The sequence below is a fragment of the Stigmatopora argus genome, chromosome 14 (assembly GCF_051989625.1).
Source record: "Stigmatopora argus isolate UIUO_Sarg chromosome 14, RoL_Sarg_1.0, whole genome shotgun sequence".
NCBI classification, from domain to species: domain Eukaryota; kingdom Metazoa; phylum Chordata; class Actinopteri; order Syngnathiformes; family Syngnathidae; genus Stigmatopora; species Stigmatopora argus.
Window position 1 is genome coordinate 1,873,580 of NC_135400.1, and position 19,813 is coordinate 1,893,392.

The window sequence follows — 19,813 nt, forward strand, 5'->3', positions numbered from 1 at the left end:
GCCACCTTAGAATCTAGATGCAAAAAGTGAGAGTTTGCGGACAGAGTAACGGGGAGTCTTTTTCAAGCAGTGATCGTCTCACGCGGGCTTCATGTGAAATGTTCTCTTCAAAGAAATACACTTACGTTTATAAACCTTCACATATTCTCAAAACGTTTGGTTTACAACAAAACAATATCAACGTTGGTTTATAACGAATCGTATTGAACGTTGCTATGATTCAGCTTGGATGTCAAAATAACATACTAGTACTTATTACTGCATTTCTGAATTTAATTTAAAAAAACTAATCGCCTATGAAAAACCGAGTCGTTCACAAATCAGTTGAAATTTGAGCAAAACAAAGCTACTTCAAAGTACATGTTTTATTGGCTCAAACTTTTGTCGAATGGCACTGACACAAAATGGCACACAAAGGATAATGGCAGTCCCGATTCTCCTCGCGCGTAATACGTATCTAGCACTGTATACGTTTTTAATCTACAGGTCATACTGTTAGCGGGTAGTCTGCGGGCAGTGATTGCTGAAGCTGTGCTGCGGAAGCTATTTAGCTGTTATTTAGCGTATAGCATTTTGCGCGGACAAAGAACCCAAATACTCTGAACATTGAGTATTTTCTGTCACCACCATTGCATTCTGGACTATTATTAACGTAAACAGCCGAAATTATAGTGGTTTTATTCACCCTATGAGAAGCTAATTCAAAATCGTTTCCACCGTAACGGTAAGTCTTTAGTAGCTTGCAGATTTAAAAAAAGTGACACCCAATCGCAATGTTGTTCCATGTTGGGCTTTGCTTTAAATTCACTTTTTTTGTGTTCGTCGGATACAAATACTGGTTTTGTTTTTTAAAGCCGAGACCATTTGAACCCGGTGGTGTTTGGACTCATTATAATATGCTGATTTGATGTTGTACCATGTGTTAACCAAAGCACGTAGTCCACTCATCAATGCTGCCTTCACAAGCCTTGGGAAAGATGGATTAAACTTATTTCTTGGTACTCTGTAATTTTGTGTACGTCCTGTTCCTGTTTTCTTTGTCGATGTAATACTGCATACACGGATTTTTTTTTTTTGCATAGGCAAAAAAAGGAGAGAATGCATCAGTGTTTTCCTTGTAACTGATTATCACTTGGTTAGGAAATACAAATTTCATAACTGTACACTACGTAATGCAGGTGCCAAAACAGTGAGTAAATTACCTACATCTTTACAAACTACTTTCTTCTTATGCACAACTCCTTGTTTGCGCTTTGCCATTTTTTGAGGTCAAAGGTTGTCTTGTCTTGCAAACTCGGGTATCAAAATAATTTCCCAGTTCTCCAGTAGGAAATATGACTCGAGCAGGCGTTCACTTACAATTCTCAACTGGAGTGGTATTTACTAAAATTTCAATCCCATCTGAATGCCAGGAAGTCCTATCGAATGTTTGCTCCCTGCATTTCTTATGCTTCTGTCCTCACATGCAACCCCGCCAAAGCGGAAGCGTTAAATGATTGCATGATTGAAATCGCAACCTGATCAAATTGTACTTCATGTACTACTTTATGGAGAAGAAATAAAATGTTCATTCAAAATTCAAAATCAAAAGAAAAAAAAATCTAATCAAAAGCCTTCATTGTCATCATACACAGCTGCGTATAATGAAATTGGTGGTGCTTCTCCACAAAGTGCGTTTTCCCAGTAAAAACATAAGTTATATAAAAATAATAAAAGTCACGTCCTGGCAAGGTAAATTCTAAAATATTGCACAATCTAAGATATTAAACATTGTTTTTGCACACCCCGAAGTTATTGCACAGAAAGGATTGTGTGTAGTGCTAATGCAGGTTCAGAGTCTTGATGGCTGTGGGAAAAAAACTGTCCCTAAGTCTATTTGTCCGTGCTTTGTGAGACCTCTAGCGCACATGTGTCAAAGTGGCGGCCCGCGGGCCAAATCTGGCCCACCACATCATTTTGTGTGGCCCGAGAAAGTAAATGATGAGTGCCAACTTTCTGTTTTATGATGAAATTCAAATGAAGATTGTAGATTATTTCCTGTTTCCTCATTTTAAATCAATAATTGCAAACAATTTGTACTAATTTGAATGTCCAAAATTGATCTATCAATTAGCACGATTGAGAAAGCTGTCAATTTATTAATCGATTAATTTTGGCAGCCTAGTTGGAAGACATAACGGCCCTCCGGATGTAATCAAAACTACCACGTGGCCCGCGACAAAATATGAGTTTGACACCCCTGCTCTTGCGTCTGCCAGAGGGCAGCAGCTGGGACAGGTTGTGACAAGGGTGGTCTGCTGAGGTAGCGAGGGCTGGCAATGTCATCCAGTGAGGGCAGAGAGCAGCCGATAATCTTCTGGGCGGTGTTGATCACTCTCTGCGTGGCTTTTCTGTCTGCTGCCGTGCTTCCAGCGCACCACACTAATGCAGTATGCTAGGATGCTCTCCACAGTGGCTCTATAGAAGGTTACCAGAAGCTTAGTGTCCAAGTTGTTCCTCCTGAGTACCCTCAGGGAATGGAGTGCGGCCAGATCTGTGCTGCGTTCGGAAAGTCCAGGATAATTTCTTTAGTTTTCGTGGTGTTTAGTGTGAGATTGTTCACCAAACACCACGAAGACAATTTGTTGACCTCATCTCTGTAGACAGACTCATCCCTCCCTGAGATGAGTCCGACCACAGTGGTGTCATCGACAAATTTGATGATGGAGTTAGAGTGGTGGGTTCGTGTACAGTTGCATGTGTACAGGGAGCATAGAAGAGGACTCAGTACACAGCCTTGAGGGGAGCCAGTGCTCTCTAATGGAGGAAGAGAGGTGGGGACCAAGTCTAACAGTTTGTGGACGGTTGGTTAAGAAGTTCTTAATCCAGCAGTAGATGGAAGAGGATAGTCCAAGGTGGGAGAGTTTGTCAGGCAGATTGTCCGGTATAATAGTGTTGAAGGCTGAGCTATAGTCAATGAAAAGCATCCTCACGTAGTTCCCATGGTGCTCCAGGTGGCTCAGTGCTGTGTGTAGATCTACGGCGATGGCGTCCTCAGTGGACCTGTTTGCTCTACAGACGCTCCCCTACTTACGAACATTCAACTTACGAACAACGGTACATACGAACATGTCTGCAAATTGCGTTTAAGTCCAAAAATGTTCGCAAGTCCAATTTTGTATTTCGCGTCTTTTTCGGAGTAGTACTTCTTTCCGCCGCTAATACCGACGCCTGGCGCTGTGAGAGCTCAGCTCACCCAGCATCTACCTTCTTCGTTGCAATGCGGAAGTGCGTGAATGTATCTCCAGTGTGCAAAGAACCTTTTTCATTTGTATCATTAAATATCTCATGCATCCAATATTGAATATGGTTGGTAAAAAGCTAAAGGCTTCTATTGAGGGAGTTGCAAGGAAGAGGCAAGCCATTTCATTTGAAACGAGTGGCAATAATAACGAAGCTTCATGCGCGTCAGAAAGTGGTGAGCGTTGCACATTCAGTACCATTTATAAACAGAAAGATCGAGCAGCAGGACCCAAATATTGAACGTTGCACAAAGTTTGCAAATCAATTGAATGATGCCATACAGTGCTACTGCATCATTTATGATGAAAAAAAGAAGAAAACTGTGCAATCGTCATTAGGTCGCTTCTTTTGGCCAGTTTCTAATACATAAATCTCTCTCTCTACAGTACTGTACATATTCTCTCCATTTTATTAATTTTTTTTTTTTCAGTACAAACCAATGCATGTTACTTATACAAGCCTTAAACATACAAATGCACTTATATAAACCTTCAATATACTTATATCGGCCTTAAACATAAATTATAATACAAAATATAGCACTGAATCAACTTACAAACAAATTCAACTTATGAACAATCGCTCGGAACCAATTGCGTTCGTAAGTTGAGGAGTGTCTGTATAAGCAAACTGGTGAGGTTCAACTGAGGGAGGGATTGTATCCCTGATGTGACGGTGACCAACTCTTCAAAGCACTTCATGATCACAGGCATAAGTGCAACAGGCCTATAATCATTCAGGCTGTCAATGGTTGGCTTTTTAGGGACAGGGATAATGGTGGCAGATTTCAGGCAGGATGGGATGATGGATTGTTGCAGGGAACAATTGAAAATATTTGTGAAAACCCCAGGCAGCTGGTCAGCACAGGCTTTGAGCACCTTCCCAGGTACTCAGTCAGGGCCAGCAGCCTTCCTGGTGTTCACAGTCCACTGTACTTGTCTCACTTCATGTTCCTGAAGCTTCAGTGTACTGCTGCAAGGTGGTGGATGTGTTGAGACTGAATCCTATTTGTCAGTCTCAAAGCGGGCAAAGAAACGGTTCAGTTCCTCTGCTAGTGAGGCACCTTCGTTAATAGACACCTTATTATTGTCATTGTAATTGGTAATGTGTTGTATTCCCTGCCACATCTTCTTTGGGTTATTTTCTGTGAAATGCTCCTCAATTTTCCTTCAGTCAGGTCTGCTCTGGTAGCACTGTATTGTAACTTGTCCCCTGACCTGAAGGCGGTTTTACGGCATTTAATGAGTGCCTGTGTCTCACTGGTCATCCAGGGTTTTTGGTTAGGGAAAAACCCGGATACGTTTATTAACAGGGACAGTGTCCGTACAGTTTTTGATGTAGGAAAGTACAGTGTTCGTGTCGTCCTGGAGGTTGTGGTGTTCAAAAAGTTCCCAAATGATGCGGGAAAAACAGTCCTGCAGCTGAGAAAAGGCGTCCTCAGGCCCTGTTTTTATTATCTTTATTTGTGGCCTTGTTAGCCTCCGGATTGGGGTGTATGAGGGGGTGAGGGACAGGCAGAGTTGGTCGGATCCAGCAAGGTGAAGGAGGGGTGTGGCTCTATAAGCATGTTTGATGTTAGAATAAACATGGTCTAGAGCACGTGTCAAACCGATTCCGCCGAGGGCCGCAGTGGGTCCTGGTCTTTGTTCCAACCGATCCAGTGCTGACATTTTAACCAATCAGGTGTCTTCTAAAATAAGTAGCACCTGACTTTAATTAACTGATTACATTTGCAAAAGGTATCTTGTTGCGTTGGAATGAAAACCTGCACCCAGTGCAGCCCTATAAGGACCGTTTGACACCCCTGGTCTAGAGTTTTATCTCCTCTGGTGTGACACTTCACGTACTGGATAACCTTAGGCAGAACAGTCTTTAAACATGCATTGTTGAAGTCACCGGCGACAATAAGAACTCCATCGGGGTGGTCAAGCTGCTGTTTGTTTACAGTCGCTAGCAGGAGGCTGTGCCGTGCTAACGTTAGCATCCGGTGGGATGTAAACAACCATTACAATGACTATCGTTAGCTCCCTAGGTAGATAGAAGGGCAGCACCAGTCGTTGTGTATGTACACGCAAAGCCCCCTTCGTCGCCTCCATTGTACGCTGGGTGGGCTGACTATCCACGGAGATCCCGGTGGTCTCGAGATGTCCTTGGGCCCGCCGGCACATTTGGACCGGCCCTCTGAACAATACCAGAGAGGCTATCGGATTTTTTTCCTATTTGGCCTTGAAGACTGGGGCGTTTTAATCTTGTGTTTGGTTCATTGCACCCCTGCTGAGCCCACAAATCATCCCAGTGAAGCGGGGCTTCACATTGGTTCTTTGGTGACACGCGCGGGGAGTGTTTCCCTTTGATGCACGTGGGCACATCCACTGTTGGATGCGCGAGCACAGTGATACCGAGACATCTGGACGATCGCAGGTGAGGGCGGAGCCCTGGGACCATCGCGGACTATTCAAGCATATAAAAACTGTGCAACCGGTTTGAGAACGGAATAATGGCGAAAAAGTTAGGTAAGAGACACATTGATTCAGAATGCAGGGTACTTAACCTGGAGTGGACAAACGATTATTATTTTTATTCAATGCAAAGAAAAGGCTGTTTGTCTCATCTGTCAAGAGACGGTTGCGGTATTCAAAGGATACAATCTTTGCCGACACTATGAATCCCGTCACAAAGACAAGTACAATAGCTTGCAAGGCCAAATACGAGCAGACAAACTCTCAAAGCGAAAATGTGGACTACTATCTCAGCAAAATATATTTGTACGCCAAGCTCAGCTGAACCAGGCATCCGTTCGGGCCAGCTTTCGGGTTGCTAAACTGATAGCAAGCAGCGGTAAGCCTTTCACTGACGGAGAGTTTGTTAAGAAATGTATGGGTGCTGTCGCGGAGGAGGTGTGTCCCGAGAAGAAAGATGCATTTAATGCCGTAAGTCTGTCGGCGAATACAATGACCAAACTCGTTGAAGAAATCGGGAGTAATGTATATGCCCAGCTGCAGCAGAAGACGAAAGAATTTGACTTATTTTCATTAGCACTGGATGAAAGCACGGACGTGCAAGACACAGCGCACTGCTCATTTTTATTCGTGGAGTTAGCGCAAACTTTGAGATATGCGAGGATCTGGCAGCCCTCCAAAGTCTCAAAGGGACTACAACGGGAGAGGATATTTTTGACAAAGTGTGCCAAACCATGGAGAAGTTGGACCTGGACTGGTCAAAGCTAGCTAGCATCACGACTGACGGGGCTCCGAGCGAGGTGGGCGAAACTCGCGGTCTAATGGGACGCATGAACCGGGAGTTGGAAAAAAGGGGTCTCACCGCCCCGCTACGAGTCCACTGCCTAATTCACCAGCAAGCACTGTGCTGCAAAGTGTTGACGTGAGAGAGATTCTGCTCTGACAACTGAGCTGAACTTTTATCTGTTAAGATTGTGCATGGCACAACAGAAAGTTAATGTTCCATGGCTTTTTTTCTATGAAGAACCTAGAGAGAGTTATTTAGTTATTATTTATTTCATAAATAGTGTTATTTATTTCCTGTTTTTTCTGTGAAGAACTCAGATAGGGTTATTTAGTTATTATTTATTTCATTAATAGTGTTATTATTTGTTTCCTGACTTTTTTCTGTAAAGAACCTGGAAAGGGTTTGGTTATGTGTGGCTTTCTGGAAAACAATATTTTTTGAAAGCTCCCCTACGATCGTCACACTTTTTCTGTTACAAACTGACACCGGCCCACCATCAGAGAAGAAAAGGTTATGTGGCCCTCACAGGAAAAAGTTTGGGGATCCCTGTTTTAGTGGGTCGGCCTGCATCTCATAATTGCTTATTTTGTGTTATTGTCCTTTAGCGTTCATGCTCCGTGTTAGACTCTATTGCTAACATGTTCATGTGACAACAGTGCCTCCGTTCTCTGATGTGCTCGAGTGATGTAATTGCAGTTTAAAATTGTAGAATTTTTATCAAATGTTTTCTTATTTTTGTTAACAAAAATTATTTCACCATAAGGATCGTTATCGCTTTATCGCCCAGCTCTAATTTTCTGCATTATAACTAGGCCTGGGAAATGTGACAAAAATAAGCACGATAATCTTTTCTCTTCCAAATTTGAAACTTCAAACTTCTGTGACGGCGTGGCACAGTGGAGCTAGTGGTTAGCACGTCAGCCTAGGTTCAAATCCAGGTCATGTCTGTCTCTGTGGAGTTTGAATGTTCTCCCCGGGGCTGCGTGGGTTTCCTCCGGGTACTCCGGTTTCCTCCCACATTCCAATCAACATGCATTGTAGGCTGATTGGACACTCTAAATTGCCCCTAGGTATGGGTTTGAGTGTGCATGGTTGCCCGTCTCATTGTGCCCTGCGATCGGCTGGCCACCGATTCAGGGCGTCCCCTGCCTCTGGCCGGAGACAGCTGGGATTGGCTCCAGCACTCCCCGCGAACCTAATGAGGAAAAAGTGGTTCAAAAAATGAGAGAAGAGATGAGACTTCTGTGACTAAGTAAATAAATTACTTTCCTCGTTATTTAATTATGAAAGTAACTAAGTTACCTTACTTAAAAAAGCAAATTTAAAATATGATTTTAAAAAGTGTTTTGGTGGTTCTGCAATAAATTAAGACAAATCCCTCTTACCCTATGAAAATTAATTAATAATATCACCTGCACAAATTTTGACAGGCACTTTTATTTTTATAAATTTTAAACCAAAAGTTGCTGGGCAATATGAAATAAATAAAATAATCAGCTGAAGACATTGGCAGGCAGACTATTTTCAGCCTCACAAAAACAAACGATGTAAATTTACCTCACGTGGCCATTTTTTGTAATTTGAATGAACCCATTGTCATAACATTTGCATAAAATGGAGAAACTCCTTCATATCCAAAAGAATTAGAGGCTGTCATCAAATGAGGAGATTGCGTTAAAATTAGCTGGGGAAATATTCAATCAGGCTGTTGGTTGTGCACAGGTGTTTAAGAGGCACTTAAAAAAGAAATCCCTTTCGTTTCTTTGTTTAGAAGAGCCCTACCCTGTCAGAATTTCTCTTAGTGGCTTCCCATGACTTCTTGCCCTATGTTACTCATGAATAACCTTTCCTGGAACGTGCTGTATTCACATTAGAGAGAGAATTAAGACTGTGGACTGATGTCTTGAACCTGTACCTGCAGGCTTGAGGGATTGGGAGGATATGTTAGAGAGCTGCTAACATTCAGTCTCAGTGTGCCTCATGCCCGTTTCTATGTACAGAGATAAAGTACCCGACAAAATCAAGGCTACTCGCGTCTGGCCAGTCAGAGCACGTTTAACTAGGTTTAGACAGCAGGGCCCTAGGTAAGACGGCTGCCGCTGGACCGAGGTAAGATGGCCGTGCCCCGTGCGAGCAGTTTTATGCAGTTTTTCTTGAATTTCATTCATAGACGTCAAAATAAATTTTGCGTAGCGTTTTATCTGTTTATCTTTTCTGTATTTTGAAATAAATGACCATAGCGACTGCATTCGCTTGCGTCATGACGTCAACTCACAGTTTCGTGCAAGTCGTGTTTTTGTGCGCATATAAGCCGTACCCTCGATTCAGTCATCAAGGTAAAGAAATTCAATAACTTGTCTATTAGGATCCAACAGCCGTTTCTGGCTACCATAATGTCAACTCTCTATGATACACAGTTTGGACAAAAGTAGCGTGAGAATGTTAACATAAAACATCCACCCAAACATAAATCATGTTTTATCTATTCTATGCTCCCCGAAACACCTTCTTTTTCCTGTCGTGACGGAAAGACTCGTCATTGGCGTAATTTTCGGAAGAATTTACGCCAGCGAGTTTCCAGGTGCACACACGCACACACATCCATCCATATATCACGCTTTATAAGGATTATAGAATCGATAAAGCGTGTTTTATGGATGGGTGGATGTTTTATAACTTCCATCACGACAGGGAAAAAAGTGTTTCGGTGAGCACCGGGAAACTCGCCGGCGGAAATTCTTCCAAAAATGACGCTTGTAAATGACGTGGAAAGGCGTCCTACGTTACGACCAATCAGCCACGCGGTGCGTTTAGGGAACATCATGTAAAAACAACGATTCATACTTCAACTCTGCTTTCAAGCTTTAACAAATAAAAGTTGAGTTTACACAACTATCGCAACGATTTCAGAAAAGTACCATTCACATTTACCGTATTTTTACGACTATTCGGCGCATCGTATTTTTAGCCGCAGTGTCATTAACGAGTGCTATTTCTGTATTTTACACACACAAAGGACACACCGTTTTTTTAGACGGATATATATTATATATGGATGAACATCGAAACGCAATAGCGCTGGCTACCGGAAGCAGCCTATTTCCGGGTTCCGGTGCGCAGTGACTGCTGGGAAGCTCCTTTAGCAATAGACTGCGGCACCCTCATTGCAGGAAGGAGCGCTTCCGCAGATCCTTCCTCCCATCAGCTGTCAGGCTCTTTAACAAAAAAATGGCTGTGTGTTAAGACCTACCGTATGCATGCATGTACATTTGTGTATGTATGTATATATGTGCTAAGCAACACGCTTATTTAATTATATATTTATTCATGTATTTATTTCTTGACCTACTTATTACCTATCTATTATGTCTAAAATGCCTTTCCTATTCCTGCATCCTCACCCTCTTGCCACTGGAACAACGAAATTTCCCGAATACGGGATGAATAAAGTTATCCAATCCAATATCCCAGCAGTCACTGCGCAGTACTTTATCTACGGGAAAATAGTAGAGTCGGGGGCTGCTTGCCATAGTTGTCCTATCGACGGATTTATTTTATTTTATCGTGATAACAATTTTAGTATTGGTCCATCTATAAAACGCACTGGATTATAAGGTGCCCTGTCTATTTTGGAGAAAATTTCAGACTTTTATGTGCGCCTTATAGTCGTGAAAATACGGTACTGTACTCACAGTGAAAATAGTTCAGAGCTGCCAACTACTGCGGAATTTCAGGAGTTTACCCGGAAATGCAAGGTAAACTCCAGAACTCCGGACAACCTCCCTAAACTACGGAAATCCCCCAAAAATGTAACTTTTTTTTTTTTTTGAAGCAACTATTTCAGAAAAGTACCATTCACATTTACCGTATTGTCACGACTATTCGGCGCATCGTATTTTTAGCCGCAGTGTCAATAACGAGTGCTATTTCTGTATTTTACACACAAAGGACGCACCGTTTTTTTAGACGCATATATTATATATGGATGAACATTGAAACGCAATAGTGCTGGCTACCGGAAGCAGCCTTTTTCCGGGTTCCGGTGCGCAGTGACTGCTGGGATATATAGTTCTTGCACGCTACACCCACACGCTAAAAACATGTTTCTAAAAAGGCAACGGAAGCAAAACTGAGTTCGGTTGTACTTTATTTAGACATTTTACAACTCACTCACGCCATTATCACCCACAAATCCCTCAAAGTCCTCATTTTCTGTGTCCGAATTAAACAATTGCCCGAACGAGCCTTCCAAAAAGCCGAGTCCCCTCTCTTCGTTCTCAGAGTCACCGTCATTTCCATGTGGCTCCTTAGAAATGATGCCGGGTTTGGCAAAAGCTCGAACAACCGTGCAAGCAGACACGTTCACACTAATAGTATCAATATACTACAACGGCGAACACACTAATTTGGTGCTACATGCACCAAATGCACGCTACACCCGCACGCTAAAAACACGTTTTTAAAATGGCAACGGAAGCAAGACTGCGTTCGGTTGTACTTTATTTAGCCATTTTACAATGTACTCACGTCATCATCACCCACAAAACCATCAAAGTCCTCATTTTCTGTGTCCGAATTGAACAATTGTCCATCGAAAACGCTGAGTTTAATGCGTTCGTCCAGGCGGCCACAATTCATTCGCAAATGGTAGCTAGCTAGTAGCTAGCGTAACTATTCCAAGGCTGTCTTCCATGGTTCGCAACTGTGTTGATGGCGATCGCCAGGCCACAATCCATTCACAAATAGTAGCTAGCGTAACTAGTATTCCAAGGCTGTCTTCCATGCTTCACAACTGTGTTGATGCTGATCGCCAGGCCACAATCCATTCGCAAATAGTAGCTAGCTAGTGTTGATGCCAATCGGCAGGCCACAATCCATTGGGTGTATTGAAAAAAAAAACTATATCCCAGCAGTCACTGCACAGTACTTTATCTACGGGAAAATAGTGGAGTCGGGGGCTGCTTGCCATAGTTGTCCTATCGACTGATTTATTTTATTTTTTCATGATAACAATTTAAGTTATTGATCCATATATAAAGCGCACTGGATTATAAGGCGCCCTGTCTTTGGAGAAAATTTCAGACTTATGTGCGCCTTATAGTCGTGAAAATACGGTAAATGCCTCGAAATTCACACCATTGCTACGGCTTCCCCCATCGCGATTCAATTGCACATTAAACTGGAAGAATTCGGTAACACGAGAGCATTTTGAATCATCTGAGTTACAAGTTCTGACGAATAATTCGTATTGTGCGACTTCAGCACATATTGATTTTGCGCAAACCGAATTCATTCCGCATAAACTCCTGAATTGGGACAAGGGTACTCCTGAAATGGGGTCAATGGAGGTTGGCAGCTCTGATAGTTCCTCTCCGCTTGATTTAATTAAAAAAGGAGGTTAGTAGGAGCTTTAGTGCAGGTCTTTTTAGGCAGATTCGAGAGGAATTGGATCATCGATGAAATTTTAATTTTTTTGCCGTAGGGGAGTTTTTCAGGAGGAGCTTTTATGAGAGGTTTTCTGCGCACAACGAATATGTTGATGAGAAGTTGTGACCGTTTTTTTTTTTTTCATGGCAAAATTTTGATTCTGTCAAGGACATGAAACTGTCGAGACGATTGCCATATTCCATGGCTATGACCGTGTTGTCATCAATCTCGGGGGACACTTTTCTGTGAGCCATATTGAAAGTTTCTAGCCGATGAAGTACTAAGACCTTGTTCTTCAACGTTATTGTTTGGGGGGGAAATTAAACTTCCACTTCGCTCCTCCATGCCGTCCAGCCTGTCCAGAGAGATTTATTTTTTGATCAGTGCCAGGACTGAATGGAATCTTAACTTGCACATTGCCCCTCTGGTCATCCAGAAATCCTTGCTGCCCAAAATGCTCTATTTTCGGACAATGGGAATGGTGTCCTCCGTGACATCGCCGGGAGCTTTGAAACATTTCTGGAGAAATTCCACTGTCAGCTCACCTACCATGAGGCTCCCGGAGTCCTCTGAGCGACCTCTATTCTCCGTTTCGGACCACGGCGTCTGCCGTAACGTCGCCCGGTGCTCGCATCTCTGGGGAAAAAATCCCCCTTCACTGCACTCTGCCGTCCAGTTCGCCGAGCAAGTTCTATTTTCAAATAAACACCATGGTGTGACGTTTCACGGGGCTCACATTTCGGATAAAAATCCATCCGCCCAGAGTCTCCCAGCCGCTCAGAAAGCTCTATTTTCAGATAAAAATGACGGCCACCGCTCGCTGCCCGCCATTTTTTTCTCTGTGCCGAGTTGAGTGACAGTCCTCGTGTCTTCCGCCATTTTCTTAGTGGCAAGCTGAAGACAGGGAAGTTTGCGAGTTTTAGCGTGGGTTTTGACATTTTCCGGATTTTTTTTTTCATCCGTCAAGAAAAAATAACGATATTGTAAAGCAGCAAAGTGATGGATTACAGTATTATCGGAATTTTTGTATTATTATTGTTGATAAGAAATATTTGACGATAATTACCGTGATCGTTTGATCACGCAGTTCAAATTATATCTGTCGCTTTCAGGTTCAGAAAAATATATATAAGAAAAAAAATAAAATTGAAAACATTTTAATTTGACTTGCTCAAATATTTATAATTGGGAGAAAATTTCTCACTGGAACGCATAATTTATTTTTTTTTTACACCGCAAATATCATGCATTTTACATACCAAACAAACACTAACAGAACCTGTACACTCAATATTCTTTTATTTGTTCATGTTTGTTTGGCAGCAGGGTTTCTGTTTGCTTGACGGGATGGCAACAATAGCAGCTGAAAAGATCAATATGGAGGAGGACGAGCCGCAGCAACAACCTATCATAGTAGCTGAAACGGCAGCAAAAGAACCCACCGCATCACCAGAAGAAGAAGAAGAATATGTGGTTGAAAAGGTTTTGGATCGTAGAGTTGTGAAGGGCAAAGTGGAGTTTCTGCTAAAATGGAAGGGTTTTTCAAAGTGAGTCTATTATAATTTTTAGCAAAGAACAAATATAGTGATACCTCTATTTGCGAATGCTTCTACATACAAATATTTAGGTTATGAAAGGCTTTGATGGGAAACCCTTTGTTCCAAGATTCAAATCCAAGTTACAAAAAATCACATGCCCCCAAAATGTGAATACACTTTCTGTCACCAGTTTTTTTTAAAGAGTTCCACTCCCATTGAATATCACCCAACAATTCGGTCGCCTCTCAGTGGCTAAGGGAACTTGCATAACCATGACGCAAGAACCGAGGTTCGTTCTGACAGGGGAGGCGGCGCCAGTCCGACTGGAAAATGCCTCAACGTAGGGGTGTGCAATAGCCGTCACAGTGTAGGTAGAGGCCACCAGTGCCGTATGAGAACGACCGTCTGACAAAAAACCTGTCTTTCTGTGCACTTTTATTTCCACGGGACAGTGGCTGATCAGTGGCCACTAGCAACCGTCCGACCAAAAGCCCCTTATTGGGCACATTTTTTTTTTTAATCTTCGGCAGAGCAACTCCAGGCGGGAATGAGGTCTTGATTCGTGTGCCTTCGACCATTGTTTGTTGAGTTTTTCTGAGTGTGAGTGGCATAATTTTAAGTTGGTGTGTTTACGTGCTTGTGTATGGATGTTCACTCACATGCCACTCGCAATTACATAATTGGAAAATGTCTTACATTCATTATAAAGGATTAATAAATCATTTTATATTTTTTATATTTTTGAATACATACATACATATCGTATTTATTCGAGTATAACGTGCAAAAATCTGCACCAAAAAATGAAGCAAATTTCGGGTGCGCGTTATACGTGAGGTCTTCACTTTTATGACCAAATTGCAAGGTTTTCGGAGGTTTCGACGTTTGCCATTTTGAATTTTCCTCTCGACCCAACTGTCGTCACCCCCGAGATTTCAGGCGAGAATTGAAGGCAAGATGGCGGACTACACATACACGGGCAGCGTTCTGTCAGTGTTTCAAAAATTTATTAAAACTGTGGCTATCAGTGGGAAAAGGCTCCGATGATCGGGCAGGGCACGGAGGATAAGCGGCCCCGGCACGGAAAAAAAACGGCCCCGGGCATGGCAAATAAACGCTTAAAAATGCTCTTCTAGCAGGGGCGAGTGCACACTTAGAAAAAATGCTGAAGCTTTTCAGATTTTATTTCAAAGCAACTGGCGCTCTTCCAAATGCTGCCCAAGGCGCTCCTTTCCCGGTGAAGAGAGCCTCAAACTCTACTATGGCCAAGACCAAAGAGCTGTCGAAGGACACCAGAGACAAAATTGTAGACCTGCACCAGGCTGGGAAGACTGAATCTGCAATAGGTAAAACACTTGGTGTAAAGAAATCAACTGTAGGAGCAATTATTAGAAAAAAAGGAAGACATACAAGACCACTGATAATCTCCCTCCATCTGGGGCTCCATGCAAGATCTCACCCCGTGGCGTCAAAATGATAACAAGAACGGTGATCAAAAATCCCAGAACCACAGGAGTGGACCTAGTGAATGACCTACAGAGAGCTGGGACCACATTAACAAAGGCTACAATCAGTAACACAATGCGCCGGCAGGGACTCAAATCCTGCACTGCCAGACGTGTTTCCCTGCTGAAGCCAGTAGAAATCCAGGCCCGTCTCCGGTTCGCTAGAAAAATTTAGATGATCCAGAAGAGGACTGGGAGAATAAGTTATGGTCAGGTGAAACCAAAATAGAACTTTTTGGTAGAAACACAGGTAGTAATAATAATAATAATCGGACATAGGCCCTGTCGTCATCATCAACAACAAAAGCCTAATTGTCATCACACCCAGAAACTGCGTATGACGAAATTGGTAGTGCTTCTCCATAAGGTGTGTTTTCTCGGCAAAAGACCTAAATACGTGATAGTTTCGGACTCGTAATTTGGCATTCTGCCGTTATGGATACATCGTATCACCCCCCTGAGCGGATCACTTACCTCTCACTGTCTTTCACTTACCTTCAGTCAGACAGTAGGAGGCAGATCACCACCACCCAAACATCTTTACATATTACCTCACCCCGAAGTTATTACACAGAAGAGATTGTGTGTTGTGTTACCGCAAGTTTAGAGTTCTGATGGATGTGGGGAAAAACTGTCCTTAAGCCTATCTGTCCGTACTTTGTGGGACCTATAGCGTCTGCCAGAGGGCAGCAGCTGGAACAGATTGTGACCAGGGTGGTATGGGTCCCCAATTATGTTCCTGGCTCTGCTGAGGTAATGAGGGCTGGCAATGTCTTCCAGTGAGGGCAGAGAGCAGCCGACGATCTTCTGGGCAGTGTTAATCACTTTCTGCATGGCCTTTTTTTCTGCTGCTGTGCTTCCAGTGTACCACACTGTGATGCAGTATACCAGGATGCTGTCCACAGTGGTTCTATTGAAGGTTACTAGAGTACCCTGTGGAAATGGAGTCGTTTCTGGGCCTTCTTCACTACTGGTGTTTGTAGACCAGGAGAGGTTATCCGTGACGTGGAACCCCAGGAATTTAAAGGACTGGACCCTGTCTACACATACTCCATTTATGAGGAGTGGGGCCAGATCTGTGCTGTTTGCGAAAGTCCAAGATTATTTCTTTAGTTTTCGTGGTGTTCAGTGTGAGATTGTTCACCAAGCACCACGAAGGCAGTTTGTTGACCTCATCTCTGTAGGCCGACTCATCCCCTCCTAAGATGAGTCCGACCACAGTGGTGTCAACGGCAAATTTGATGGAGTTAGACTGGTGGGTTGGTGTACAGTCGTATGTGTACAGGGAGTACAGAAGAGGACTCAGTACACAGCCTTGAGGGGAGCCAGTGCTCAGTGTAATGGAGGAAGAGAGGTGGGGACCAAGTCTAACAGTTTGTGGTCGGATAGTTAAGAAGTTCTTTATCCAGCAGCAGATGGAAGAGGATAGTCCAAGGTGGGAGAGTTTGTCAGTCAGAATGTCCGGTTTTATAGTGTTGAAGGCTGAGCTATAGGCAATGAAAAGCATCCTCACGTAATTCCCATGGTGTTCCAGTTGGCTCAGTACTGTGTGTAGAGCAATAGCGATAGCACCCTCAGTGGACCTTTTTGCTCTATAAGCAAACTGGTGAGGGTCAACTGAGGGAGGGATTGTATTCCTGATATGGCGGGCTATCAACTTTTCAAAGCACTTCACGATCACAGGCGTGAGTGCAACAGGCCTATACTCATTCATGCTGTCAATGGTTGGCTTTTTGGGGACAGGGATAATGGTGGCAGATTTCAGGCAGGATGCGAATGAGAATGATGGATTGTTGCAGGGAACAATTGAAAATTTTTGTGAAGACTCCAACCAGCTGGTCAGCACAGGCTTTGAGCACCTTCCCAGGTACTCCGTCAGGGCCAGCAGCCTCCCTGGTGTTCACAGACCGCATTACCAGTCTCACTTCTTGTTCCTGGAACTTCAGTGTATTGCTGCAGGGTGGTAGTGGGGGTGTTGAGACTGGGTCTGATTTGTCAGTTTCAAAGCGGGCAAAGAAACGGTTCAGTTCCTCTGCTAGTGAGGCATCTGCATTAACAGACATATTATTGTTATTGTAATTGGTAATATGTCGTATTCCCTGCCACATCTTCTTTGGGTTATTTTCTGTGAAGTGCTCCTCAATTTTCTTAGTATATGCTGCATTGGCCTTTTTAATGCCTCTTTTCAGCTCTGCTCTGGCAGCTCTGTATTGTATCTTGTCCCCTGATCTGAAGGCGGTGTTGCGGCATTTGATGAGTGCCTGTGTCTCCTTGGTCATCCAGAGTTTTTGGTTAGGAAAAACCCGTATCCGTTTATTAACAGTGACGTTGTCCATGCAGTTTTGGATGTAGGAAAGTACAGTGTCCGTGTAGTCCTGGGGGTTGTCGTTTTCGAAAAGTTGCCAGTTGGTGCGGGAAAAACAGTCCTGCAGCTGAGAAAGAGCGTCCTCGGGCCAAGTTTTTATTATCTTTATTTGTGGCCTTGTTAGCCTCCGAAGTGGAGTGTATGCGGGGGTGAGGGATAGGCAGAGGTGATCTGATCAAGCTAGGTGGGGGAGGGAAGTGGCTTTATAAGCATGTTTGATGTTAGAATAAACATGGTCAAGAGTTTTGTCTCCTCTATTGTGACATTTTACGTATTGAATAAACTTCGGTAGAACAGTCTTTAAACATGCTTTGTTGAAGTCACCAGCGACAATAAAGACTCCATCGGGGTGGTCAAGCTGCTGTTTGTTTACAGCCGTTAGCAGGAGGTTTAGTGCCGTGTTAACGTTCGCATTTGGAGGTATATAGATCGCCGTTACTATGACGACCGTTAGCTCTCTCGGTAAATAATAGGGCCTACATCGTATTGCCAATAGCTCTAAATCCGGGGAGCAGTGAGTGTCAATGATCCTACTGTCACCACACCATTCATTATGTATGAACAAGCAAAGTCCTCCTCCTCTGCTTTTGCCTGTTAGTTCCTTTGAACGATCGTTCCGAAAAAGCGTTCGGCTAGCTAGCAATACCGCAGCGTCGGGGATTTGCAGGTTCTCATGTTTGGAGGAGAACAAATATTGAATTGCATCCGAAGAACACCATACCCACTGTGACGCATGGGGGTGGAAACATCATTCTTTAGGGCAGTTTTTCTGCAAAGGGACTAGGACGACTGATCTGTGTAAAGCAGGGGTCTCGAACTCAATTTACCTGGGGGCCGCTAGAGGCCGAGTCTGGGTGAGACTGGGCCGCATCAGGATTTCCACAAGAAAAGCACTGATAAAACATTCCAACGTTATCAAATATCTTTATTTTTTAACAAAAAATAATGAATTAAATAAATTAACTTAAAGATTAATAAAAAATAAATCAATCGAAACATGCTGTAAAACACGAAAAACATGAGTGGGCGGAGCTACTGCCACTGGCTGCCACTTAAACGGCGCCATCATGGGGAAAGGGGTAAAAAAATAAATAAATAAATAAAAAAAAATTTAAAAATCGATTTTTTTTTTTGCTGCGCGCCATATGATTGCTACTGCGCAGAGAAGACGAGAGTAGTGCGCAATTGCGCACGCGCGCAGCTTAGAGGGAACATTGCTCCGAACACAAGTGTCATTCATATCAATTTTGCGGGCCGCACGAACATTAATCTTTCATATTAAGACGGGGGCCGCAAATTATCGTCCCGAGGGCCGCAGTTGGCCCGCGGGCCGCAAGTTTGAGACCCCTGGTGTAAAGGAAAGAATAAATGGGGCCATGTATCGAGAGATTTTGAATGAAAATCTTCCATCAGCAGGGACATTGAAGATGAGACGTGGGTGGGTCTTTCAGCATGACAATGTTCCCAAACACAGCCAGTGCAACAAAGGAGTGGCTTCGTAAGGAGCATTTCAAGGTCCTGGAGTGGCCTAGCCAGTCTCCAGATCTCAACCCGATAGAAAATCTGTGGAGGGAGTTGAAATGCATATATACATACATGCATACAGTTTTGGTCAAAAGTTTACATACACTTGTGAAGAACATAATGTCATGGCTCTCTTGAGTTTCCAGTGTTTTCTACAACTCTGATTTTTCTCTGATAGAGTCATGAAGTTTGGTTCTTTTATGACTATTATGGGTTAACAGAAAAAGTGATCAAATCTGCTGGGTCAAAAATATACATACAGCAACACGAATTAGCAATTTGGGTGACTTAGAAAGTTGGGTCAGTGAAATGAGCTTTCATAGCATGGCCTCTTAACTTCTTGTGAGTGATTATGAGTGACTACAGCTGGTGACTTCTCTGAGGCCTTTTAAATAGGGCTCATTGGATGCAAACGCCTACAAACGCTACAATGGGAAAGTCAAACGAGCTCAGCATGGATCTGAGAAAACGAATCTCTGACTTGAACAAGTCAGGAAAGTCACTTGGAGCCATTTCAAAGCAGCTGCAGGTCCCAAGAGCAACAGTGCAAACAATTGTTTGTAAGTATAAAGTGCATGGCACTGTTTTGTCACTGCCACGATCAGGAAGAAAACGCAAGCTATCACCTGCTGCTGAGAGAAAATTGATCAGGAGGGTGAAGATTCAACCAAGAATAACAAAAAGCAGATCTGCCAAGAATTAGAAGCTGCTGGCACACCGGTGTCGGTGTCCACAGTCAAGCGTGTTTTGCAAGTCCATGGACTGAGAGGTTGCCGTGCAAGAAGGAAGCCCTTGTTCCAAAAGCGGCACCTTAAGGCTCGACTGAAGTTTGCTGCTGATCACATGGACAAAGATAAGACCTTCTGGAGGAAAGTTCTGTGGTCAGACGAAACAAAAATCGAGCTGTTTGGCCACAATGCCCAGCA

The 19,813-nt window shown here is 43.3% G+C and overlaps 1 protein-coding gene across 3 annotated transcripts in view; it reads left to right on the forward strand.

Moving 5' to 3' along the window:
• Positions 1 to 414: 414 nt before the first annotated feature.
• Positions 415 to 19,813, forward strand: part of LOC144087917 (chromobox protein homolog 1-like) — a 38,365-nt gene continuing 18,966 nt past the window's right edge. The window contains exons 1-2 of one of the 3 annotated variants that reach the window (XR_013304788.1): positions 415 to 724; positions 13,279 to 13,502. Coding sequence is in view for 2 of the 3 variants with exons in the window: in XM_077618039.1 (XP_077474165.1) it covers positions 13,303 to 13,502 (200 nt within the window). In the remaining variant the exon portion in view is untranslated. The remainder of the gene's footprint in view (positions 725 to 13,278; positions 13,503 to 19,813) is intronic. The other 2 variants (XM_077618039.1, XM_077618040.1) reach the window with 2 other exon arrangements.